General features: G+C 42.8%; 1 protein-coding gene and 1 non-coding gene across 2 annotated transcripts in view; both read left to right on the forward strand.

The window, feature by feature from the left end:
* The window catches only part of AGBL1 (AGBL carboxypeptidase 1), a 631789-nt gene that overhangs the window by 124313 nt on the left and 480274 nt on the right, over positions 1-27202 (forward strand). The window contains exons 14-16 of the mRNA XM_039912196.1: positions 540-688; positions 4509-4596; positions 23794-23938. Coding sequence (XP_039768130.1) covers positions 540-688; positions 4509-4596; positions 23794-23938 — 382 coding nt within the window. The remainder of the gene's footprint in view (positions 1-539; positions 689-4508; positions 4597-23793; positions 23939-27202) is intronic.
* LOC114812389 lies at positions 17411-17548 on the forward strand. The gene has a single exon (XR_003760043.1). It is a non-coding gene; the product is annotated as a small nucleolar RNA SNORA7 (small nucleolar RNA).

Consider the following 27202-nt stretch of genomic DNA (forward strand, 5'->3'; position numbering starts at 1 on the left):
TTGAAGCCTAGAGTGAGAGGTTTTTGTTTCATGTGGAGGTTGATAGGCTGCCACTGGAGGTTTTTGAGGGGAGTGACATGCAACAGGGTTGGTAGACACGATCCTTGCCCGTTTGAATCAACACTTGTCTTTTTTTCTGGTATTTGTTAAGCACTTATTACATGCCAGATTGATTCATTCAATAGTATTTATTGAGCGCTTACTATGTGCAGAACACTGTACTAAGCGCTTGGAATGTACAATTTGGCAACAGATAGATATAATCCCTGCCCAATGATGGGCTCACAGATCCTTTAATAAGTGCCGTATTAGATACCAACAAATCAGGTTGGACAGTCTATGTCCCACATGAGGCTTACAGTCTTTTATCCCCATTTTACTGATGAGATAAGTGAGGCACAGAGAAGTGAAGTGCCTTGCCCAAGGTCACACAGTAGATAAGTGGGGGACCTGGGATTAGATCCCAGATCCTTCCGACTCCCAGGCCTGTGCTCCAGCCACTAGACCACACTGCTTCTCATCCTTCTCCTGTGTTCCAGGTTTGAGTATGACCTGTTGATGAATGCCGACGTCAACACCGCTCAACACCAACAGTGGTTCTACTTTGAGGTCAGCGGCATGAAGGCGGCCGTCCCCTACCGCTTCAACGTCATCAACTGCGAAAAGGTCAACAGCCAGTTCAACTACGGTACGCGTTGGTGGGGATGAGGCTCTGTAGAGCTTCAGAAATCAGCTGGGGACCTCTTGGCAGTCGGGGCGGTGCCTGGGTGAACTGCTCTGGTTTCAGGAAGAGGTCAGTGTATGGGAACACAATGGCTGGAGGCAACGTTCTCCTGACACACTTGGAAATGGTTGGAGAAGGATGTGGAAACTTTCTGCTGGTCCCAAGAGGGGTCCAAAACATTCTGATTTTACCCCCTTTGATGGCAAGTCTACCTTTTCTATGGCATTTTTTAATGGCATTTTTTAAGTGCTTACTTTTTGCTAGGCATTTTAAGAGAAGCAGTGTGGCTTAGTGGGCCTAGGTGCCAAAAGGACCTGGGTTCTAATCCCAGCTCTGCCACATGTCTGCTGTGTGACCTTAGGCAAGTCGCTTCACTTCTCTTTCACTCAATTACCTCATCTGTAAAATGGGGAAAAAGACTGTGAGGCCCACGTGGGACAGGAACTGTGTCCAAACTGATTAGCTTGTATCTACCCCAGCACTTAGAACAATGCTCAGCACATAGTAAGCACTTAACAAGTACCATAAATTATTAATAATTGATTATGATTAATTATTATCACTAGGATAAATACAAGCTAATACCTCTCACATGGGGCTCACAGTTTTAATTTTCACTTTGCAGATGAAGTAATTGAGGCACGGAGAAGCGAAGTTACTTGCCCAAGGTAATGCAGAAGATAAGTTGTGGAATCGGGATTGGAATCCAGGTCCTTCTGACTCCCAGGTTCATGCTGTTTCCACTAGGTCATCCTGCTTCTCTAAGCATGTTAAGCGCTTACTATGTGCCAGGCACTGTAATAAAACACTGGGATAGATACAAGCAAATCAGGCTGGACACGGTCCATGTCCCATGTGGGGCTTCACAGTATTAATCTCCATTTTACAGATGAGGGAATTGAGAATCAGAGAATAAAAGTGACTTGCTCAAAGCCACACAGCAGACAAATGGTGAAGCTGGGATTAGAACCCAGGTCCTCTGACTTTCAAGTCTTTGTTTTATACACTAGGCCACATTGCTTCCCTTGATTTTAACCTTGATTTAGAGTCAAGGAGTCTGGCTCTTTGGTGGGCCTGCTGGAGTTGCCACAATGTACCTCATATGAGGGCAACTCCAGGAAGGTTGAATACAAGAATTTGAAGTTTCATGACCCCCCGCCCCTCAAAGCTGGTACCATCTTTCTGAATAATATCCAAGAGATGCATCTTATTATATATCCAAAATATGCCCTAGATGTATTACACTGTACAGGATCACTACATCTGATGAGTGGAAGTAACAAAAGGTACTCATTGATTCTCAGATGCAGAACACTTGATATCTGCCCACAGGGTGCTTGCACTGTACCAGGGGAGACATATTCACTCATTTATTCAGTGGTATTTTTTGAGTACTTACTGTATGCAGGGCACTGTTCTAGCACTTAGGAGAATACACTACAGTAGAAAGAGATTGTAGACATGATCCGTCCTTCTTTCAAGTATCTTAAAATCTAGATGGATCATCATGGTCAAGAGGAATTCCTTCTTCTTTCAAGGATCTTAAAATCTAGATGAAGCAGTATGTCACAATGGAAAGAGCACAGGCCTGGGAATCAGAGGACCTGGGTTTGCCACTTATTTGCTGTGTGACTTTGGGCAAATCACATAACTTCTCTGTGCCTCAGTTCTCCCATCTGCAAAAATGGGGACTCAATACCTATTCTCCCTCCTACTTAAACTGTGAGCCCCATGTGGGAGCTGATTATCTTTTGTCTATCCCAGTGCTTAGTAGTGCTTGGCACATGAGTGTTTAACAAATATTACTATTATTATTATTACTTACTACTTACAATGTGGTGTAGTGAAATAGCATAGAACTGGGAGTCAGGAGACTCGCTGCTTGAATCCTGCCTCCTCCACTTGCCTTCTGTGTGACCTTGGGTAAGTCACTTAACTTCTCTGCCTCAGTTACCTCATCTGTAAAATGGGAATTAAGACTGTGAGCACTGTGTAGGGCAGGGACTGTGTCCAATGCAATTATCTCGAAACTACCCCAGTGGTTTGTATTCATTTAATAGTATTTATTGAGCGCTTACTATGTGCAGAGCACTGTACTAAGTGCTTGGGATGAACAAGTCGTCAACAGAGACAGTCCCTGCCGTTTGACGGGCTTACAATCTAATCGGGGGAGGCGGACAGACAAGAACAATGGCCCTGGCACATAGTAAGCACTCAACGAATACCATAAAAAAAGTGAGACCAGCAAGGAGGCTGCTATAATAATCTAGCTGCAATATGACAAGATCTTGAACTGAGGTGGTAACAGTTTCAGCGGAGAGGAAGGATGTAAGAATTATTGTGTAAGAAGAACTGGCAGGATTGAGCAGTAGCTTGAATAGGAGAGGTGGATAAGCCCCCCGTGGGCATGGATCACGTTTAGTACAGTGCTCACACAGTAAAGTGCTCTGCACACAGTAAATGATCAACTTCCATAGGTTAACTGCTTGATTGAAAGCCAGTGAGGAATCCAGGTTGACACAAGACTTGTCGGCTTGTGGAACCGGGAGGGTAGTGATGTCTCTGAAAAAGATGCGAAAGTTGAGAGGAGGAATGGGTTTAGGAGGGAAGATGAGTAATAATAATAATGTTGGTATTTGTTAAGCGCTTATTATGTGCCCAGCACTGTTCTAAGCACTGGGGTAGATACAGGGTAATCAGGTTGTCCCACGCAAAGCTCACAGTCAATCCCCATTTTACAGATGAGGGAACTGAGGCCCAGAGAAGTGCCTTGCCCACAGTCACACAACTGATAAATGACAGAGCCGGGATTCGAACGCATGACCACTGACTCCCAAGCCCAGGCTCTTTCCACTAAGCCACGCTGAGTAGTAATTGTTTGAATTTTCACATCTTACAAGTCTCTAGTTTATCTCTCCAAAAACCTAAAACAACTGCTTTATGGTTTTACATTTATACAGCATTCTTATGCAAGGGGGGGTATTCATATTCATTACGTTTGCATGTTAATATATTTAGATATAAAAGTGCAAAGTTGCTACTGATTAATGAAATGTGTGTGTTCTTGTGTGTGTGTGTGTCTCTGTCTTAAAAAGACAATATGGGACCCAAAGTTCTGAACCCACTGTCCCTCAAAAAGACTGTCTTTTCTTTTGCTGTTACATTTGTTGTTTGCAGTGACTATTTTTAGAAATGGACACCAAAAGGATAAAGGAATGAGTGGAGGGCACACATTTGAATCAGTTCTCCTGATCTGAGTATTTTTCTAGGAGCAGCAAAATAACGCTAATGAAATAGATGAATGATTGTATGATATTTGCACTCAGTGATATCATTTATATTGATTGGGAACCTACTGTGCGCACAGTATTGTTCTAGATGCTTTGAGGTGCATGAAAGAAAGAAGCATGAGATTCCTTTCTGTAGTGCCTATATAAACATTTTTAAACTCTCTTGCTTCCCCCAACCTGTAATTTATGTTAGTGGCTATATCCCCTGGTAGATTGTAAGCTTCTTGAGGGCAGGGATCATGCCCACTAACTCTATAGTACACTCCCAAGAGCTCGATAAGTACTAGTGATTTATTGATCTATGTTTTCTCTGCCTTCAAGGGGCTCACTTGAAAGGGGCAGGCAAAGATGGACGTGTTTCGAGTAGATCAAAGAATGTGAGATTGGCCCAAGTGGAAAAACACCTCCAAAACAAATAACAAGCAGCTCTCTTCCTTTCTCTCTACCTTTCTGGAGAATATTCTGGTTCCTGAATTTTCCTTTGTTTTGTTTAGGGATGCAGCCCACCATGTACTCGGTGAAAGAGGCTCTCCTAGGCAGGCCGTGCTGGGTCCGAGCAGGCTATGATCTCTGTTATTACAAGTAAGTGTGTCGCTAGACAAACTTGTGGATCCTTTCCCATCCCTCCCCCTCCTGGATGTAACACGGTGATGTCCATATAGCCATCCCTTGTCAGTCATGCCAAACTGGGGCATCTTCAATCTATTATGGATCCCGGCATTTATGAGAGGGGTGTGGGTCTTCAGAGGATAAGCAGTACAGTGGTCTGCACAGTAAGCGCTCAATACATATTGAATGAATGATGATATTTCAGTAGCAACAGGTTGAGTCAGTGTTGCCAATTTGCAGAGCACTGTGGTTGTTAGTTGGGGAATATACAGTGGACATGAAAACACAAACCCTCCCCTCAAGAATACAACCTAATAGAAGAAGCAATGGGAGAACACTGTGGCCTAATGGAGAGAGCATGGACCTGGAAGACAGGACCTGGGTTCTAATCCCTAATGCCCCCTCTTGCCTATGTGACCTTGGAGAAGTCACTTAAGTTCTCTAGGCCTCGGTTTTCTAATCATTAAAATGAAGACTCAATCAGTGCTATTCACTGAGGGGTGACTGTGCAGAGCACTATACTAAGCTCATTGGAGTAAACAATACAATAGCGTTGATAGACATGAACATCAGTTAAATCAACGCATAACTATTAAACAGCCATAAGTCAATGCATAACAATTAAACAACCATAGGAGTTGAGGGAACTGCATGACCAGGTAAGTTGGGGGCTTATCTGGAGATGTCTCCTGGAGGTAACATTTTAATAATAATAACAATAACCATTATTATTATTACTATAATAATGTGATACTTGATAAGTGCTTACAATATGTTGACATTCTACTAAGTGCTAAGGTAAGATACAAATTAATCAGGTTGGACACAGTCCCTATCCCACATGGGGCTCACAGTCCAAGTAGGAGGAAGACCAGGTATTTAATCCCCATTTTATAGATGCAGGAACTGAGGCACAGAGAAGTAAAGTGACTTGACCAAAGTCAGGCAACACGTAAGTGGCAAAACTAAGATAAGAACCAGGTCCTATAACTCCCATATCTATTCTCTTTCCACTAGGCTACGGTGCTTCTCCATGGGCTTTGAAGGAGGAGAGGAACACAGCTTGGCAAAATTGATATTGGGAGGGTTTCCCATGCTGGGCTGAAGGCATGGGCAGTGGGTCAGAGGCAGAGGGTTTTGTTTTGTTTTATTTTGTTTTTAAATGGTATTTGTTAATGTCTTAATATTTGCCAGCCACTACTAAGCGCTGGGCTAGATGAAAGATAATCAGACTGAACTCAGTCCATGTCCCCCATGGGGCTCACAGTCTTAGCCCTCATTTTACAGTTGAGGTAACTGAGGCACAGAAAAATAGACTGTCTTGCCTAGGCCCCTCTGACTTCTAAGCCCATGCTCTGTCCACTAGGCATTGCTGCTTCTCATCTATATGCATGGCTTTATTGAACTTCATTCTATCTTTACTCCTGTGGGTCTTACCATTACACTGAAATGTTAGAATAGAAATCCACCAATCAGTAGTCTTTGAATGCCTACTGTGTGCAGAGCACTGAACTAAGCACTTGGGAGAGTAAAATCATTGGAAGATATAGTCCTTCCCTCAAGGAATTTACAATCCAGAGCGAGAGAGTGACATTAAAATAAATTTCCTTACTTCGAGAGTAAACTCCTTGTACTGTACTCTCCCCAGCGCTTACTGAAGAGCACTGCACACAGTAAGCGCTCAGTAAATGCAACTGACTAACTGCACTGTACCAAGTGAGTGCTCCAGATGTGCTTCCGCTATACAGGAGGAAGTAATACAAATATTTTCATATAAGCTTTGGGTGGTTGGGAGTACCTAGTGCTTAAGTTGGGTGGAAGTGCTGAAATGGCTGTTGGGGATTATAAAATAAGAATAGAAATGAATGTATTTCTTTTCATTACTATATTTACATTCTATTAGCACCTAGCTCTGCGACTTGCCTGCTGTGTGACCTTAGGAAAATCCCTTAATTTCTCTGTGCCTCAGTTTCCTCATATGTAAAATGGGGATTCAATACCTATTCTCCCTCCTCCTTAGACTATGAGTTCTATTGAGAAGGAGACTGTGTCTGATCTAATTAACTTAGATCTACTCCAAGACTTGGGACAGTGCTAGACACATAGTCAACACTTAACCTAAATAATAATAATGATAATGAGAATAATAAAAGACCTTCTGGAGTAAATGTGATTGAACCCCTGCAAAGAACTTGCAGAGGCTCTGTACCCCTATAGATTTGACAAATATTGGCCTTTTTTGCCCCCATTTTCCCAAAGACAGTTTTTTAACAGACAATTAAATTTACCCTGGACATCAATTTACCAGGCCAGTTGGTGCAATTCTTCATTCTTTTCTCCCTTGGCATGAATTCAAAGTAAGAACTGGAATTGTATCTATCTGTATATAGCTATTATTTATTTATCTATTTATTTATATTACTGCCTGTCTCCTCTTCTAGACTGTGAGCTCATTATGTGCAGGAATGTGTCTGTACATTTATTCATTCAATTCCTTCAATAGTATTTATTGAGTGTTTACTGTGTGCAGAGCACTACCTAAGCACTTGGAAAGTACAATTCAACAATAAAGACAATCCCTGCCCGCAATGGGCTTTCAGTCTAGAAGGGGGGAGACAGACATCAAAACATGTCAACAGGCATCAATGTAAATAAATAGAATTATAGCTGTATACACACCAAAACAAGTTAACAGGCATAAATGCAGATAAATAGAATTGTAAATATGTGCGTATATACACAAGTGCTGTGTGGCAGCAAGAGGTGTGTAGAGCAAAAGGAGCAAGTTGGGGCAATGGGGAGGGGAGGGGGATCTGAGGAAAGGGGGGCTTAGTCTGGAAAGGCCGCTTGGTGGAGGTGAGCCTTCAGTAGGGCTTTGAAGGGGGAAAATGTGATTGTTGTTATATTGTTCTCTCCCAAGCACTTAGTACAGTGCTTTGCACATAATAAGCGCTCAATAAATACAATTTAATGAATGAATGAGTTGGAATTGATTGGTTCCACCTCCCTATTTGAAAAAAGAATGGATCCAAGGACCCCTCTTAATCTTGCAGAATTCACATTTCATCTTTTAGATAAGGAACTAATACAAGAAATGACACCTTCTCTGTGGCATCTGAGTTTTCATATATCTTTAATAAACTTCTGTGATTTGACTTACCCCTGTCATTACAACATGAGTGGTGTTCTAAGGATATTGTCAAGATCATTGTCAACTGCTTCTTGTGTTATCTTGGGCAAATCATGTAATTTATCTGTGCCTCAGTTACCTTGTCTGTAAAATAGGAATTAAGACTCTAAACCCCTTGTAGGACTCTAATTTGCTGAAAAAATGGAAACAATCAGCTATTTCTCTAAAATCTCCCCTGCCCGTCCCCAATCCCTCCTCCTTCATGCCCCTTCTTCAACTCTTCATTCTTGCCCAGGAGTATTTCAAGAGGAGATCGCCTGCCTTCTGTCAAAATCTAACCCCTCCACCTGCACATCAGACCACATCTCTTTGCACCTTATCAAACAGTTGCCACCTCCCTCTTCTCTCCCAACCTCAACTCATCTTCAACTGTTCGCTCTCTAATGGCTTCTTTACTACTGCTTTCAGACATGCCCATGTACCCCCTATGATAAAAAACCCCTCCCTTGACCCCACAGCTCCCTCCACTTATTACCCCATCTCCCTCCTACCGTTCCTCTCTAAACTCCTTGAGCAAGTTGTCACTCACTCTGTCTAAAGATCTCTGTCTTCCAATTCTTTCCTTGACACCCTCCAATCTGGCTTCCATCTCCATCACTCCACAGAAACTGACCTCTCAAAGATCACAAATCTTCTGCTTCTTGACAAATCCAATGGCCTCTACTCCATCCTAATCCTCCTCAACCTCTCTGCTGACTTCAATACTGTCGACCATCCCCCTCTCCTGGAAACATTATCCAACTTGGCTTCACTGACTGTTCTGTCCTAATTCTCCCACCCTCTACCTGTGGATGTCTCTCAAGGTTCAGTTCAGGGTCTGCTGCTCTTCTCCATCTTCACCCACTTTCTTGGAGAACTCATTTGCTGCCAAAGTTTCAACTATGCAGATGATACCCAAATCTACATCTCCAGCACTGATTTCTCTCCTTCTCTGCAGTCTCACATTTCCTCCTGCCTTCAAGATGTCTCTACTTGGATGTCCTGCCATCATCTCAAACTTAACATGTCAAAACAGAACTCCTTAACTTCCTCTCAATCCCTGTCTTTCCCCTGACTTTCCCATAACTGTAGATGACACCAGCATTCTTCCTGTCTCACAAGCCCATAATCTTGTCATTATGCTTGAAATCCTGTTGGTTTGACTTTCACAGCATCACTAAAATCTACCCTTTCCTCTTCATCCAGACTACTACAATTTTAATTCAAGCACTTATCCTACCCCACCTTGATGACTGTATCAACTTCCTTGCTGACCTCCCAGCCAACCTCTTGCCTCTCCCCACTCCAGTCCATATTTCATTCTGCTGCCTGGATCATTTTTCTACAGAAATTTTCAGTCCATGTTTCCCCACTCTGCAAGAAGGTCCACTGGTTGCTCATCTACTCCACATTAAACAGAAACTCTTCACCATTGGCTTTAAAGCACTCCATCACCTTGTCCCCTGCTACCTCAGCTCACTACCCTCCTACTACAACACAACCCACACTCTTTACGTCTCTAATGTTAACCTTCTCACAGTACCTCAACCTGGTCTATCTCTCCCCAACCTCTCGACCACATCCTACCTCTGGCCTGAAACGCACTTCCACCTCATATCCATCAGACAACTACTTTCCCCCACTTTCAAGCTTTACTGAAGACACATCTCCTCCAAGAAGCCTTCCCTAAACTCTCTTTACTTTTTCTTCCACTCTCTTCTGCTCCCTTATTCATCCCCTTTCCCAGTCCCACAGAACATATGTACTTATATGTTATTTTATTAATGTCTGTCTCCCCTTCTAGATTGCTTATTGTGGGCAGGGAATGTGTCTGTTATATTGTACTGTCCCAAGTGCTTAGTACAGTGCTCTGCACACAGAAGTGCTCAATAAATATGATAGACTGAATGACATAGATTTTGTCCAAACTGTTTAATTTATATCTTTACCAGTGCTTAGTATATTGCCTGGCACATAGTAATCTGTTACTGCAAGCTTGTTGTAGACAGGGAATATGCCTGCCAACTCTGCTATATTATACTCACCCAAGTGCTCAGTACAGTGTTCCACAAATAATAAGCTCTCAATAATTACCATTGATTGATTAACAAATACCATTAAAAACAAAAAAGTGAGATTATACCATTTAGAAATACAGAGGAAAATGGAAAGGAAGGAAGACCAGAACAATATCTTCCACTAGTTACAGGGTCCTAGTTACAGGGTTGCTGTACTAGTTACAGCAAGCTTTGACAGAGAAGTGGAGAAAGAGAGGGAAGATTAAGAATTATCATCATTATCAATATTAACATTATGGTATCAGGAGATATGGTTGGTAGAATTTCCTCATTCCCTGAAAATGGATAAGATTTGGTTATGTGGCCATTCTTTGTTTAGTATTTCTGGGCATTATTATTTTAATATCTCTCCTCCTGTAGATTGGCACAGGGAATGTGTTTATGAAGACTACTGTACTTTTCCCAAGCACTTAGTAGAGTTCTCTACATACAGCAAGCACTCAGTAAAGGTCAATGATGGACTAGGGATTGAAGAAACTCCTTCCATCAGTCTCTAAATTTCAAGGCTAAGAGAATCCAAGCTTAACAAATTCAGAGCTTCCCTCCAAAGCACTCATTTCCCGGAACCCTATACAAAAACTGAAAGGAGAGGCAAAGAATTATTTTTGTCTCTGGTGGGACCATGCTCAAAATGATTCCAGGAGATGGTATATATAACAATCGCTAGCAACATGACCCAGAGGAAAGCTTGTTGTGGGCAGGGAGTGTGCATACTTATTGCTATAATGTACTTTCCCAAAAGTTTAGTACAGTACTCTGCACACAGTAAGCATTAAATAACTTTAACTGAATGAATGAATGAATGAATGAATGAATGAAAAAGCATAGGGCTGGGAGTTAAGACACCTGAATTCTAATTCCTGCTTCACCATTTGCCCGCTGTTGATCTTGGACAAATCACACACCTTCTGTGTACCTCAGTTTCCTCATCTGCAAAATGGGGATTAAATGGACTCTGAGCTCCATGTGGGATAGGGCTTGTGTTTAATCTGACTGTATTGTATCTACCTCAGCACTTGTCAAATAGTAAGCACTTAACAAATATTATTATATTATTATTATTTAACTTGTAGGAAGCTCGGGGAATTTGATATAATACCAGTGAGCAAGAATTATAACAAATGAAAAGTGAGCTGAAATAATGGAAGTACTCTTTCTGGTGGCAGCAGGCAATATACAGCATAAATTATTTGGCTAAAATATCACAGATGTTATACTCACAGTGAATGCAGTAAATCACACAAGCTCTAGGAACACAGAAAAGCAATCCATCACTCAGATGCTATACTTAAAAATCTCACCACAGCAGGAATTCACTGGAGATAGACTGACCCTCCAGTTCTGGCTTAGTTTAGATGAAGGGAATGAGACTCCAAGTTTCTCCTGGGAGATAGCCCTCATAACATTCAGGACTCTGCTCACCAAACAGGATAAGCACTGTCCTCTTAAGCCCTAAAATCTGCTTTTTTTTAAATGAGGTAACTATTTATTAACATAAATTGAGGCTTCAGTTGCCAAAACTATTGCATTCACGGAGAGTGGCTTTGATCATAAAAGGACAGTATTTACAGCCACAGGCTTTCTTTAGTTTCTCCTTCTGTCCCAGAGTTTCCCAGTTGTTCCTCTTCCAGACCAAATCATTCAAATAATTTATTGTATTTTACCACTCCACCTGGTCCTTCCTCCACCTTCCCCTGGTCCATAGGGACTTTATAGTCTAAAGGGACTGGGAGAGTAAGGTGAGGTGAGGAACAGGGAAGATCAGACCCTCCAAGGAATGGTCAACAATTACAATGACAAATCCAGGAAAAGCAAATAAAAGACTGAACGAAATTGGGTTGCATTTAATTGCACAGCCCTCAGTTGCTCACCAATCCAAAAGGGAAGGGCCCTGCCTCAATTAACCAATCAATCAGTGGCATTTATTGAGCACTTACTGTGTGCACAGCACTGTACTAAGCTCTTGGGAGAGTACGATGTAAAAGAAACATACATTGTCCACAGTAAGGTCACAGACTAGACGTGGAGATGGACATTTATATAAATTACAGATATGTAAGTAAGTGCTGTGGGGCTGGGGTAGGAGAACCAGTGAATAAATGGAACAAGTCAGGGTAACGCAGAAGGGTGTGGGAGAAAAGGAGATGAAGACTTAGTGAGGGAAGGCCTCCTGGAGGAGATGGGCCTTCAATAAGGCTTTGTAGGAGGGGAGAGCAATTGTCTGTCAGATATGGGTCAGAAGGTTCTAATCTTGGCTCCACCACTTGCTTGCTGTGTGACCTTGGGCAAATCACTTCACTTCCCCATACCTCAGTTACCTCATCTGCAAAATGGGGATTGACTGTGAGCCCCACGTGGGACAGGGACTGTGTCCAACCTGATTTGCTTGTATCCACCCCAGTGCTTAGTACAGTACCTGGCACATAGTAAGTGTTTAACTAACACCATAATTATTACTATTATTATTATTATTACTATTAGAATATTGGCATCTTTGGGAAGCAAGTACAGGGACCTCAGATCTCTGGGCTGGTGGTTCCAATCCATGGTATTTACTGAGCACCTAATGTGTACAGAGCACGCACTAAGCTCTCAGGTGAATACACTGTAATAGAATTGGTAGACATGATTCCCACCCTAAAGGAGCTTACGGTCTAGTGTATTTTCCCTGCTCTTGACCCCGCTTGGCTCCAGCAAGCCATAGGGGTTCTCTCCGGTGATGTCAGGTGGAGGAGGAAGGAATTCCTGGTTCCCAGAGCTTGGATTAACTCTTTGTATCCCTGCCCAAACCACTGGTCTCCTGCCAAGAAGCCACTTCTCTTGGAAAGCTCAGAAACACCTGGAGGCTGCTGGGAGCTTGGTCACTGAATCAGGTTAAAATCTTGCTGATAACCAAGGTAATGGGTCTTTGTGTCAGGTTCCCGGGCTGTTGTCCTGAACAATTAGAAAATAGGGGAGATTGAAGCCGTGGGAGTGGAATTTAATTTATACTTACATTCCAGGCCAAATACAACTGATGTGAAAGGAAAAGATGTTTCATTGGAATATATTTTGTTTACATCAAATTTGAACATATTTCCAATAACCTAATCTAATTAAATGATTGATATTCTATTGCTCCTCATCCATCCACAGGATCGGTTCTTCCTGTTTTAGCTTCTCTGAATTCACCACTATTTTCTGTAATAGTGTGTATGGTTTACCTAATGATAATAATGTTGGTATTTGTTAAACGCTTACTATGTGCACAGCACTGTTCTAAGTGCTGGGATAGATATAGGGTAATCAGGTTGTCCCACGTGAGGCTGACAGTTAATGCCCATTTTAGAGATGAGGTAACTGAGGCACAGAGAAGTTAAGTGACTTGCCCACAGTCACACAGCTGACAAATGGCAGAGCCGGGATTCGAACCCATGACCTCTGACTCCCAAGCCCGGGCTCTTTCCATTGAGCCACGCTGCTTCTCTACTTACCTCTAATATCTGTCTCCCCACTTCCTGCTTTGAATCTGCTTTTTTTATCAACGCTCAACACATTGCTTTTTGGTCGGTGGTCTTCCAAAATTAACCAATCAATTGTCTTTATTGAGTGATTGCTGTATGCAGAATAATAACAACATTCCAATTATGGTATTTGTTAAGTGCTTACTATGTTCCGAGCATCGTTCTAAGCACTGATGTAGATACAAGTTAATCATATCAGATACAGTCCCAGCTCATAGTCTAAGTAGGAGAGAGAACAGGTATTGAAATTCAGGTTTACAGATGAGAAAACTGAGGCACAGATAAGTGATTTGCCCACTGTAATACAACAGACAAGTGGTAGAGTCACTTTAGAACCCAAGCTTTCTCATTCTCATGCCCGTGATCTTCCCACGAGGCCATGTTGCTCTTCTACTCTAAGTGTTCAGATTACAGTACAGTGGAGTTTGTAGATATAAATCCTACCTTCAAGTTTCCAATCTAGTCCCTTTATAACCTTTGTCTCAGTGTCCTGAGCCCAATGAAATGTGCTGTTTTCAAATTTTGAGCATCCTTTGTCTCTGGCAGGCAGAGACCCAGGGGTCGGGGGGAGAAGGCATTGTGATGTCTCCTGTTCCTTTATAAAGTAAGGAGACTTTGCCCGGGCTTGACTCCTGGGCTCATGCAGCAAACTTTATACAGCAGTTCTGGAGAAAAAGAAGTGGAAAAGCCACTGCCCAAATTGCTGGCATGACAGTGGGACCCAGTCAGTAAACTCCAAACCCCTCAGGGCTGTGTTACTTGTCTTGAATCCTCTAGGGCAACCTGACTTCATTGGATCTATCCTGGATAAACAGCATGGCCTGGTGGGAGAGCATATTTCTGGGAGGCAGGAGACCTGGGCTCTAATCACAGCTTCCCCTCTTGTAGGTTGTGTGACCTGAGGCAAATCACTTAACTTCTTTGTGCCCCAGTTTCCTCATCAGTAAAATGAAAATTCCTCTTCTCCTCCCCTTTAGACTATGAGACCCATATGGGTAGGAATTGTGTCTGATCTCATTGTATTGTATGTACTCCAGCACTAAACTTACATAGAAAGCCCTCAATAAATACTGCAAATACCACAAAAACTCACCATTGGCTTTAAAGAGCTCAATCTCCTTGTCCCTCCTATCTCACCTTGCTACTCTCTTACTACAACCCAGCCCCCTCACTTGGCTGGGCGAACCTTCTCATTGTGCCTTGATCTCCTCTCTCTCACCTCTCACCACTCACCCCTCGCCCAAGTCCTGCCTCGGGCCTGGAATGCCTGACCTCCCTCCTTAAATCCAGACAGACAATTACTCTCCCCCTCTTCAAAGCCTTATTGAAGGCATACTCCTCCAAGAGGATTTCCCTGACTAAGCCCACCTTTCCTCTTCTCCCACCCTATTTTGCATTGCCCTGATATGCTCCCATTGTTCATCTCCCCTCCCCATCCCACAGCACTTAAATTAAATTACACATCTGTAATTAGTGAGGAAGAGCATGGCCTAATGGGAACAACACAAGCCTGAGAGTCAGGGGACCTGGGCTCTCATCCCAGCTATGATGCATGCCTGCTGTGTAACCTCAGATGAGTCTGAGTCTCACCTCAGCAGTGAAATGTAGATTCAAAACCTGTCCTTCCTCTTTATTAGATTGTGAGCCCTGTTTGAGACAGGGACTATGTCTGACCTGATTATCTTTGATCTTCGATCTTCCCTATAACAGAATGTGTCTGTTACATTGTTATATTGTACTCTCCTAAGACCTTAGTACAATGCTCTGCACACAGTAAGTGCTCAAAAAATGCGATTGATTTCTTAGCACTTAGAATAGTGCTTGACGCAAGAAAGTACTTAACAAATAACACAATTAATTAGCTCCACACAATTAATTAGCTCCAGCTGAGTGTATTTTGAATTTCTTTAGGAAATCAGAAGCCACCATCTACCTAACAAAGATGAACTGCTAAGAGGCATCCATGACTGGGTACTGACCTCTACCAAGGTTGATTCAGCAGCAGTTTGGAGAAAAAAGTCAAAAACCTCAACTCCATTCACAAGGCAGAAACATAGATTTCCGAGAAGTTTATGAGTTAATAAAGACAGCACAAGTCTCCCTCTTTGTCTGTCCAGCAAGCAATTACATTTATTGAATGCCTATTCTGTGTTGCACTCTTCTAGGGCCTTGGGAGAATATGACACATTTGGTATCAATCAATCAATGGTATTTATTATGTGCTTACTATACGCAGAGCACTGTAGTAAGTGCTCAGGAGGGTACACTATAATGGAGTGGGTAGAAACTTTTCCTGCCCATAAGGAGCATACAGTTTAAAGTGCAAGACAGACATTAAAATAAATTAAGGATAAGTACATAAGTGCTGCTGAGGATGAAGCAAATACGAAGAGTTGGAAGGATACAGATCCAAGGGCATAGGTGATGCAGAGGTAAAAGGAGTAAGGGAGAAAAGGGCTTATTGGAGAAAACATCTTGGAGGAGATGTGACCTTAATAAGGATTTGAAGGTGGGGAGAATGCTGGTCTGGTGCATATGGAGGAGGAGGGATTTCCTAGGCCAGGGGGAAGAATTGGGAAAACTTAGGAAGTTTGGGAAGAGGTAGATGAGATTGGGACACATTGAGTTAGCTGGCAGTAGAGGAGTGAGGTGGTTGGGATAGGTTGTAGTAGGAGATAGGTGAGGTAAGGAAGGAGAGGGCAAGCTGACTGAGTGCTTTAAAGCCGATGATAAGGAGTTTCTGTTTGAGGCGGAAGTGGATGGGCATTCACTGGAGGTTACTGAGGGTTGGGGAGATGTGCACTGAACATTTTCTTAGAAAAATTATCCATGTAGCAGTGTAAAGTATGGATTGGAATGAGGAGAGATATGAGGCAGAAACAGGTTGATGCAGAAGTCAAAGCAGAGTATGATAAGTGCTTAGATCAGCATAGCAGCAGTTTGGATGTCAAGAAGAGACCAGATTTTAGCAATGCCTTTAGGGTAGGACTGACAGGATTTGGAATCAGATTGAATATGTGGATTGAATGAGAGATGAGAAGAGGATAATGTCCAGTTTATGGTCTTGAAGGGGAGGACAGTGGTATTGTCTACAGTGAGAGAAAGAGTAGAATAGAAAGTTTTGTTTGGAGAAGATGAGGAGTTCTGTTTTGGACATGTTTAGTTTGAGGTTGGCAAACACAATCCCCACCCTCAAAGAGCAAATAGATAAGACATAATTTTCAGCTTTCCTTAGCATGATAATTTTTCTACAAAAAAAATTCAGGCCATGTCACCCTGCTCCTCATAAAAAACTCCAGTGGTTGCCCATCCACCTCAGCATCAAACAAAAACTCCTTACTATTGGCTTTAAAGCACTTCACCACCTTGCCCCATCCTACCTCACCTCACTACTCTCCTTCTACAGCCCAGCCGACACCTTGGCTCCTCTAGTGCCAAGCAGCAGCGTGCAGCAGTGTGGCTCAGTGGAAAGAGCACGGGCTTTGGAGTCAGGGCTCATGAGTTCGAATCCCAGCTCTGCCACTTGTCGGCTGTGTGACTGTGGGCAAGTCACTTAACTTCTCTGTGCCTCAGTTCCCTCATCTGTAAAATGGGGATTAAGACTGTGAGCCCCACGTGGGACAACCTGATTCCCCTATGTCTACCCCAGCGCTTAGAACAGTGCTCGGCACATAGTAAGCGCTTAACAAATACCAACATTATTATTATTATTATTAGTGCTAACCTTCTCACAGTATCTGCAATATTTGTAATTTATTTATTTGTACTGATGTCTGTCTCCCAGCCCCATCCCAGAGTTTAAGCTTGCTGTGGGCAGGCAATATGTCTATTGTTGTACTGTAGTCTCCCAAGTGCTTAGTACAGTGTTCTGCACACCGTAAACAATAAATACAACAGAGTGAATGAATGTATGGGAAGGAATGAACAAATCAGCACTAGAAATTAGAAGAGACTTCAGAAATGAAATACGTGTTTAACGTCAGACAGATCCTGGCCTGGTCCAACCCCTTAACTTAATCTGAGTTACCTTCAAACCTCCCCTCTCAGGGTCGCACCTGGAGAGTTTTCAGTACTCTACCAGTCTTGGCTATGGGAGGGAGAGTCAGGCAGAGGCACACCCGTTCCATTCCTAGCTTGGCCAGTGGTTAGTGAGTGGAAGGCAATCTCCTACAAGTCAAAACTCACCCATGCTGGGCGGCAGTAGCATGGGCGAGAGTAGAGGGCAGAGACTCGAGTTTACTGTATGGAAGGCCGCAATGGTAAAACACTTCCATACTTTTACTAAGAAAACTCAATGGATACACTACCAGAGCGATTGAAGATGGAGAGCAGGGTGTTCTGGGAGAGATATAACCATGGTGTAGCTATGGGTTGGAAATGACTTAACGGCCTAAGACAAGACCTTCAAACCTAGTAAAATCTACTTTCTTTTTTTTCCAGTAGAGATTGCTCAAGCCTAATTCCAGTGGTCACTACATTCACAGGTCAGCACTGAATTTAGAGCAGAGTGAAACAGAAAGCCGGAAGCCAAAAGGACCACAGCCAAAAGATTAACATGCTTCTTTCTGAATTCTTAACCTCTTTCCCCCTTCTCCACTTTGCCCAATCCTTTCTTGCAATTGGCCCAAGACCAGGTAACATCATCACCAGCCATATAAGTGGCCCTTCCAAAAGTGATTGCTGGGGTATACAGACACTCTCTTGACCTGCCCCCTTATGGAAGAAGGTTGAAACGTTCCCCTTCAGGTGCCATGATAGAGTCGGACAAAATACCACAAGCCTGTGCTTTACTTCTGGGAAGAGAGAATTTTTTTTTCCCGGGAAGGCAGTTAAATTTACGGATAGGACAGTGAGTTTGGTATTCTATTCATAAATTAGTCACAAGTCTAGGCACTGTATTTACATCAGGAGGTAATCAGTCAATTTCATTTGTTGAGTGCTTAGTGTGTTTAGCACACTGTATTAACCACTAGGGAAAATACAATAGAGTCAATAGTCATGATCCCTGCCCTCAAAGAGCTTACATTATGCTGAAGTAATATTGCTGGAAAGGGGCCGCCAAGATGAACAGATGAATATGAAGGAGCTCCTGTTTTGAGGGTAGAGTGAAAAGACAAGGGATGTTCAGTTTGAATATTCACAAGTTGAGAAGGAAGAAACTTGAATTTTGGAAAGCCTCCAGGGGTTGGGACAGGGTGAATACTATCAGGGCAAGGGGACACCTTTAAACAAGCAGAAAGAAAACATATTTCACCCAGCAAGTGTGAATGCCTAATTCATTACCCCAGGTAGTTACAGAGCCAAAAACTTTACTGTTCAAGAGGGTTTCAGATCAATTTATGGATTAGTGATTTATATTGTGTTACTTCCCCTAATCTAAGGGGAAGGTTAGAATTGTACATTGTAAGATCCTTGCAGGCCGAGATCAGGTCTAGCAACTCTGTTGTATTGTACTTTCCCAAGGCCCACCCTCAGTAAGCACTCAGTGAATACAATTGATTAATTGACTGATCAAAGGAACAAAGATAGAGATGTTAGATGGTCCCTCTCTAACAATCCATTCAACAGAGTAAGCATCTCATGAGTCCACCCATGAGAAACAGCACAGTCTAGTGGAAAGAATAATAATCATAATTGTGGCATTTGTGTTAAGCGCTTACTTTGTGCTAGGCACTGTACTAAGCGCTGGAATGGACACAAGCAAATCAGGGTGGATGCAGTCCATGCCCCCAAAAGGGGCTCCTAGTCCTAATCCCATTTTATAACTGAGGTAACTGAGGCACAGAGAAGTTAACTGACTTGCCCAAGGTCACACAGAAGACACATGGCTGAATGGGGATTAGAACCCAGGTCCTTCTGATTCCCAGGTCCATGCTTTATCCACTAGACCATGCTGATCATGGGCCTAGGAGTCAGAGGACCTGGGTTCTAATCCCAGCTCTTGCCAATTGCTTGCTATGTGACCTTGGGCAAGTCACTTAACTTATCTCTGCCTCAGTTTCCTCGACTATTAAATGGGGATTAAATACTTGTTTTCCTTATTACTTAGACTGTGAGTAGCATTCCGGAACAGAGACTGTGTCCAACCTAATTAACTTGTACCTGCCCTAGCACTTAGAACAATCTTTGACACATAGTAAGCATTAGCTAACACCATTAAAAAAACATCCTGTTGTCACTTTTGGAGATGAAATTCTGAGCTGGTTGGGCCAATGATCTGACATTACTTTTGATCTTGGTTTGATTTACCACAGATTCCCTTACTGGCAGTTGGACACAAGCTCTGTCCCACGTGGGGCTCACAGTCTAAATAGAAAGGAGAGCAGGTACTTAATCCCCTTTGTACAGTTGAAGAACCTGAGGCACAGAGAAGTTAAATGACTTGGCCAGGGTCATAGAGCAAGCGACTGGCAGAGCCAGTTAGATTACATTCTTTACTCTTATATTCCCTAGAATCAATTGTACCTAGGTTCTAATTGCAGCTCTGCCACGTCTGCTGTGTGTGACTTCGGGCAAGCCACTTAACGTGCCTCAGGTACTTCATCTGTAAAATGGGGTTGAAGACTGTGAGGTCTATGTATGTCCAACCCGATTATCTTGTACCTGCCCCAGAACTTAGTACAGTGCATGGCACAGAGTAAGTGCTTAACAAATACCATAAAATAAAAATCTGTGGTGTTTATTGAACGTTGACTGTACACGTATAGTCAATATAGTATAGTGGCACTATACTAAGAATATAAGGAATGTCCTGGCTATATCAGACAGGTGGTCCAGCCACTCCAGTGGTTTGTCTCTAATGGTGGAATGAAGCACCAGGAGGAAAAGGTGTTGTTTTCAGGACTTCTGTCTCAACTTTTGGACTGAATCATCCCCCATCCCTATCTTTCCTTCTAGTGACTCAAAAGGGACTACTTGTCCATAAATTTAATCCAATTCTCCTTGAGCCAGATGATGATATTTTTTGGCTGCACAGCCTTCTCTGGGATTGAATTCCTGATGTTTATCATCTTTTGGATGAACAAGGGTTTCCTTTTGATCTAAACATGCCCCTCTCAAGCTTCAGCGGGTGGTGCAACAAGTCCTTATTCTCCCTTTCAACCCTCTTCATGATTTTATAAATGCCAATTTCATCTCCTCTAAAGGTGCAGCTTTTCTGTCCTTGGTCCATTAATTTATAGAGGGGATGAGATCAGTTTATCATCTTTGCACACATTCTCTAGGAATGCACCTAATTGTCCTGTGCTTAGTATCTGAAGACCTCCATTTTGGCCATGAGTTATAGTTTAAGCTAATACTTCTCTTACAGCTTGATTTATTTGGGGACCACCTATTATATTTCAGGGAAATGCTGCTTCTCACAGAAACCTTAGGTTTCTTTTCCCATCTGAAGTCCTAGGAAACCTAGATGGTCCTGGGGAGATCTCTGGTTTAGAGAGAGAGAGTAGTCCTCTCTGACAACACCCTTAGCAATGGGCCATTTTCATGGGTACAGTATGCAAGAGATTCTCAACATCACTGACCAAGAGTCTCTCATTATCAACAGCATCATCTCTGAACTGAAGAATGGGATTCCAACAGACTTGCAAAAATGCCAGAAATTTCACACTATTAAAAATATGGCATAAAAGAAAGATAGACATAATCCCTGCCTTCTACAACCTACCTGGAGAGATTGGCTCCAAAGAAAGTTACTAGTAGGGGAAAATGATAGCGTGTAACTCAAATAATCAATCATATTTATTGAGTGCTTACTTTGAGCAGAGCACTATACTAAGGTGTTTAGGAGAGTACAATATAACAGAAATGATAGATGGACATCAAGTGCTCTGGAGGCAGGGCATGCATCCAAATTTTTAGGGGGCATGGAAGTATTGACATAGCCAGGGGGAGGGGGGAATGAGATGGGGAGGTGAAAGGTTAATCAGGAACGCCTCCTGGAGGAGATGTGATTTCAAAAAGTTCTTAAAGATGGAGAGAGTAGTGGTCTGCCAGTTGTGAAGGAGGGTTGAAATTCTAGGCAAAAGGGAGGGTGTGAGTGAGTTGTTCGGGTTGAGAGAGATGAGAATGAGACAGAGTGAGTAAGTTGACTTTAGAAGAGCAAAGCGTGAGAACCAGGGTGTAGTAGTAGAGAAATAAGGATGTTAAGGGGTAAGAACTACTAAAGTACCTTAAAGTCAGTGGTCATGGACTTCAGCAAGGCTCCTGCCCTTACCAGTAACTCAGCTTACAAGGTTAACATTGCCTGCTGGAAAGCCAGCAGTCAGTTTCTGATTTATGCAGCTGATCATGTACGAAGACTGGTTATGACTTGCTCTCAGTCCCACTAGAGCCAGCTGCTAGCCATGAATCAAAAGGTCCCAGTCTCATCCCGGATTCTGATAGGTGAACATTCTCTGAATGACTGGGTGGGTCCAACATCCCGATTGGTCACCACTGGCTTCTTTCATTCTGCCCGGTAATTCTGCATTACACCAGTGCAGAGAGGTGTAATTAACTGGCACCAGCTGCTCAGCTGGGTGTAAAACATATGTACACTTGCAATGGTGAAACACATTTTACAAGAATCCATCCATAAAGGGAATCCAAAGTACAGCAGTTTATGTAGCTCGCATGCTTTCAGAGTTACCAGCTGGTTCTTTCCATTTTTTCTATTAATTGGAGTATTCGCTCCTGGAAAGATTCCACAACTTGAGAGGATATTGGGGAAGGATCATGAATTAGGAATGGAGGTCCAGATGGTACTCAGGGGTGAACACACCAAGAGAACCATTCCACTAGAGCTAAACAGACTGCAAGTTCACTGTGGTCCGGAAACGTTTCTACCAACTCTATCATCTTGAACTCTCCCTAGTGTTTAGTACCTAGGTCTGCCCACAGCAAGTGCTCAATAAATAATAATGTTAATTATGGTATTTGTTAAGTGCTTACAATGTGCCAGGCACTGTACTAAGCACTGGGGTGGATACAAGTAAATCAGTTTGGACACAGTCCCTGCCCCGAATAGGGCTCACAGTCTCAATCCCCATTTTATAGATGAGGTAATTAAGGCACAGAGAAGTGAAGTGACTTCCCCAAGGTCACACAGCTGACAAATGGTGGAGCCGGGATTAGAACCCATGATCCTCTGACTCCTGGGCCTGTGCTCTAGCCACTACACCACGCTGCTTCTCTACTACAGCATGCTGCTCCTCTAAATAAATACCACTGGATGATTGATTAAACAGGAAATGGTCAATCCAGGACTTATTTTACACTATTCCCATGGGCTCCTGCTGAACTGGAGGTGTCCTTTGTCAGAAATCATTGGAATGCTACCATTTCAGGCTGTGATGCACTGAGAGAAAGAGATCACTGATGAACTATAATCCAGAGTGCTCCAGCCAGTGACCCTTAATAAGTAAATTCACACTTTAAAAAAACCTATAGAAGCAATAGGATCATGAATTTGTTTGTGTGAAGGAGGTGGTGCAGGGGAAGAGGGGAAGGAGAGGGAGAAAAGCTGATTGTTATGTAAGTTCTGCCAAGAATAAACTTCCTCCACTTTCTCTTTCTTCTTTACTCTCCTCAGATCACTGAAAACACAGTGGAAAAATAAACCACTGTACTTTTTCAAAGGAGGAGTTCCATCTTTTGCTGTCCTTCTGCACTCTGCATTTTAATGCAACACTGATGATAACATTCGTCAGCAAACTGTTGTCATACTCTTAGCGACGGAAGGTTGGGCGATAGCATAATTGGTTCAGTATAGAGAAAATATTGTTTGGAATGTACTTCTGGGGGCAATTTACCTCATGACTTCTCTATAACATACAAAAATTGGCTTTCCATCTTCACTAGATGAAAATGAACACCCTTGAGCAGGAGGAATTTCCTAATGGGAGTTAAGCCTCTCTAGGGTGTTTGGGGAGAAAGAGTTTTGGGGGCAGAAAGGGGCAGAAGGAGCTGAGATTTCCAAGTGCTTAGAGAAAGAGACAAGATCCTCAGTAGCGAATCTTCCCCACATGCTGAGCTTAGTTGCAAACTCCACAGAGCTGTTAATTCGGACAGCTCCCAGATTCACTCATCCAAGATCTGAGAGGTTCACATGATGGTTGTCTGGTCTGTTAACTCTTTGAAGCCCTCCCAGGTCATATATCCTCCTCCCTGCCCCCAAACAACTGCTCAAATTGAAAAGATAAGTATGATTCTCAGCAGGACCACAAAAGCCTCTTCCATTTCTCAAACCCAAGAGACTCTTGGCGGTGATTTCCAAGTGGATGGCCATCAATGACTTTCTCCACTACAATGTGAGAATGGAAGGAGATCTATTTGGGTTGATTCATGGTGATTCCGACGTGGACATTAGAGTCTGACTGACTTTTATCTCTCACCCCTTTGCCCTTCTCCCCTTCCCCTCTCTCCTGCTCTGTTTCTTCAGAAATCACTATCGCCAGAGTAAAGCAGCAGTTGGAGAAGCAGGAAGGAAAGGCTATTATACCCTCACTTTTGCCGTCACTTTTCCTCACCATGCAGACATCTGCTACTTGGCTTATCATTATCCCTACACCTACACTGCTCTGATGGTAATGTAACTTCTTGCCTTTCTTCAGTTTGCTTTGGAGGTGGGAGACGGCAGGGGGCAGGGGGAGATGGTGTGGAAGGAAAGAGGAAGGGCGGGAAGGAAGTCTTACTTTTTGAAAAACTCTCAGGCGTAACTCCGATGTACCATCTGGTAAATGGCTGCTTCTTCACTGAGATTTAACCCTTTTCTGGGTGAGTTTGTCATTTTGTGGCTTCTGGGATTCAGGGGATTTACTTTAGGATTAGGAGAGTGGAACAGAAGAACGTAGAGTAGCAGAATAGCCCAGTGGATACAGTAGGAGCCTGGGAGTCCAAAGGACCTAGGTTTTAGTCCCGGCTCTGCCACTTGTCTTCTGTGTGACCTTGGACAAGTCACTCAACTTCTCTGTGCCCTGGCTGCCTTATTTGTAAAATGGGAATCAAGACTTGAATCCCATTTGGGACATGGACTATGTCCAACTTGATTACCTTGTATCTACCCCAGTGCTAAGAACAGTGCCTGGCATATAGCAATGCTCAATGAATACCATAAAACAATGTAAATTTGTTGCATTCAGGGTAGGGTGTTCTCCCAGCAGACAGGGGAGGCCTAGACTGGTTTCAAGTTGAGTTTGAGCTTTATTTCAGACTGGACTGGGGGGTCCACTAATAATAATATTTATGGTATTTGTTAAGCTCTCACTATGTGCTAAGCACTGTTTCAAAGTACTGGGGTAGATACAGAGTAATCAATTTGTCCCACATGGGGCTCATAGTCTTAATCCCCATTTTACAGATGACAAAACTGTGGCACAGATAAATTAAGGGACTTGCCCAAGGTCACACAGCAGACAAGTGGCAGAACCAGGATTAGAACCCACATCCTCTGACTCCCAAGCCAGGGCCCTTTCAACTAAGCCACGCCTTGTGACTTTGGGTCAGTCAGTGGTCAGCACTTCTAGTTCCACATTTGTTAAATGATTCTAGTAACTCCAGACCAGGTCGACTTCCCAGAAGATGGTCTCGGAATGAATGAGATAAAGCGTTGTCTGAAAAACACTTTGATCTCTTGTTCCTACAAAGAGGTTTTGGTACAGTGATAGAGAACATGTCCCTACATAGTGGAATGGGGAGGAGTTCCTTATTTTAAGGCATTGGAAAGGGGTTGGAGGAGGCACCACTTTTTATATAACATGGGTGTCAGAATTATAGTTTGTTCTTCGCATAGTTCATTCATTCATTAATTCATTCAATCATATTTTTTGAGCACCTACTGTGTGCAGAGCACTGTACTAAGTGCTTGAGAGAGCACAATATATCAATTAACAGACACATTCCCTGCCTGCAATGAGTTTAGAGTCTGGGGATGGGGGATGACAGACATTAATATAAATTAATAAATTACAGATAAGTACATAAGTGCTGTGGGGCTGGAAGGAGAGATGAATAAAGGGTGCAAGGGGAGAAGAATAAAGGGTACAAGTCAGGGTAACGGAGAAGGGAGAGGGAGAAGTGGAAAGGAGGGCACAACAAGTCAGTTTAATTTGGTGAGTCTATAAAGCAATTTACTAGTGATGAATAAAACAGTGTTCCAGGAATGTGCATTGGAAATACATTGCTGGTCATGGTGGTAGTTTGGGAGTCGTGTGGCCTAGTGAAAAGAGCACAGGCCTGGGAGTCAGAGGACCTGACTCCCACTATCACTTGCTTGCTCTGTGACCCTGGGCAAGTCACTTACCTACGCTGTGCTTCAGTTTCCTCATCTGTAAAATGAGAGTGAATTACCTGTTCTCTTTACCCCTTAGACTGTGAGCCCCATGGAGGACAGAGATGGAATCTGATTTGATTATCTTGTATCTACCCCTAGTACAGTGCTTAACATGTAGTGAGTGCTAATTAAATAAATCAGTAAATCAAATTTATTGAGCACTTAGTTTGTCCAGACCCCTGTACTAAATGCTTGGAGGAGTACAATACATCAGAGTTGGTAGACATGTTCCCTGCCCACAAGGAGCTTATAATCTTGAGGGGAGATAGACACAACAATATATTATGGATATGTGCATAAATTCATTCATTCATTCAACTGTATTTACTAAGCGCTTACTTTGTGCCAGCACTGTACTAAGCCTTGGTAAGCACAAGTTGACAACAGATAGTGACAAGGGTGAGGTGAATATCAAGTGCTTAAATGATATAAACCCAAGTGCAAGGGTGATGCAGAAGGGAGAAGGGTTAGAGAAAATGAAGGCTTAGTTGGGGAAGGCCTCTTGAAGGAGATGTGATTTCAATAAGGCTTTGAAGGTGGGGAGAGTGAATGTCTCTTGGATGTGAAGCAGAAGGGAGTCCCTGGCTAGAAAGAAGATGTGGGAGAGGAGTCTTCAGCTATATAGATAAGATCATAGTACAGTAAGTAGGTTGGTGTTAGAGAAGCGAAGTGTGTTGGCTGGGTTGTAGTTGGAAATATGCCAGGTAAAATAAGAAGGGCCTAGGTGATTGAGTGCTTTAAAGCCAATTGTAAGGAATTTCTATTTGATGCAGGAGTAGATAGACAAGAGTTTTTGATATTTATGCTATAATTTCCTTGTGCTCTTATCATTTGGGTTTATTCTGTTATTCTTTTATCTACTGAACTTTGACTTCTTGTTTCCACCTTCCCTCCCATTAATTCAGAGACAAAATCCTTTACTTTTATTTTGTGCTTTCTATCATACTCACCCAAGCACTTAATACAGTGCTCTGCATACGGTAAGCACTCAGTAAATACCATTGATATTGATTCACTTTCTGAGTGCTCTATGCTTAGAAGGGTGCTCAATCAGTACTATGTGATGCTTAGATGAAGAGGAATGAGAGGAGGGGATAAATTGGAATGAATAAAATGGCAGGAACAAGGATGGGAAAAAGGAGTGGAAAATTCAATCAAAAACACCCCAGGCTGGGGTTTGCAGGTTTTTAGCCCAGCTAGTCTCAGTCCTCTCTGGTGTCCACATGTGCTCATACTGGACACTGAAGCTTCCTCTGGAAACCGTTTTTACTAGAGTGGGCAGAGAAAGAAGCACTCTCTCTCTAACTCATGATGGCCAATTTCATTTTTGGACATCTCCCCGGGACAAATGGTTTTCTTCCAACAGGTCAGGGACCCATTAAGTCTGATTGACACCCAGGGGGGCAGAATTAGTCCTTGGTAAGAAGAGGTCAGCATGACAAATGGGAAATGTGCTTCCTCCTGGAATTGAAGATTGGGAAAGCTCTCTAATAGTGTGGTACACGTTTGATAATGGAAG

This window comes from Ornithorhynchus anatinus, chromosome 5 (genome assembly GCF_004115215.2).
Source record: "Ornithorhynchus anatinus isolate Pmale09 chromosome 5, mOrnAna1.pri.v4, whole genome shotgun sequence".
Classification (NCBI taxonomy): domain Eukaryota; kingdom Metazoa; phylum Chordata; class Mammalia; order Monotremata; family Ornithorhynchidae; genus Ornithorhynchus; species Ornithorhynchus anatinus.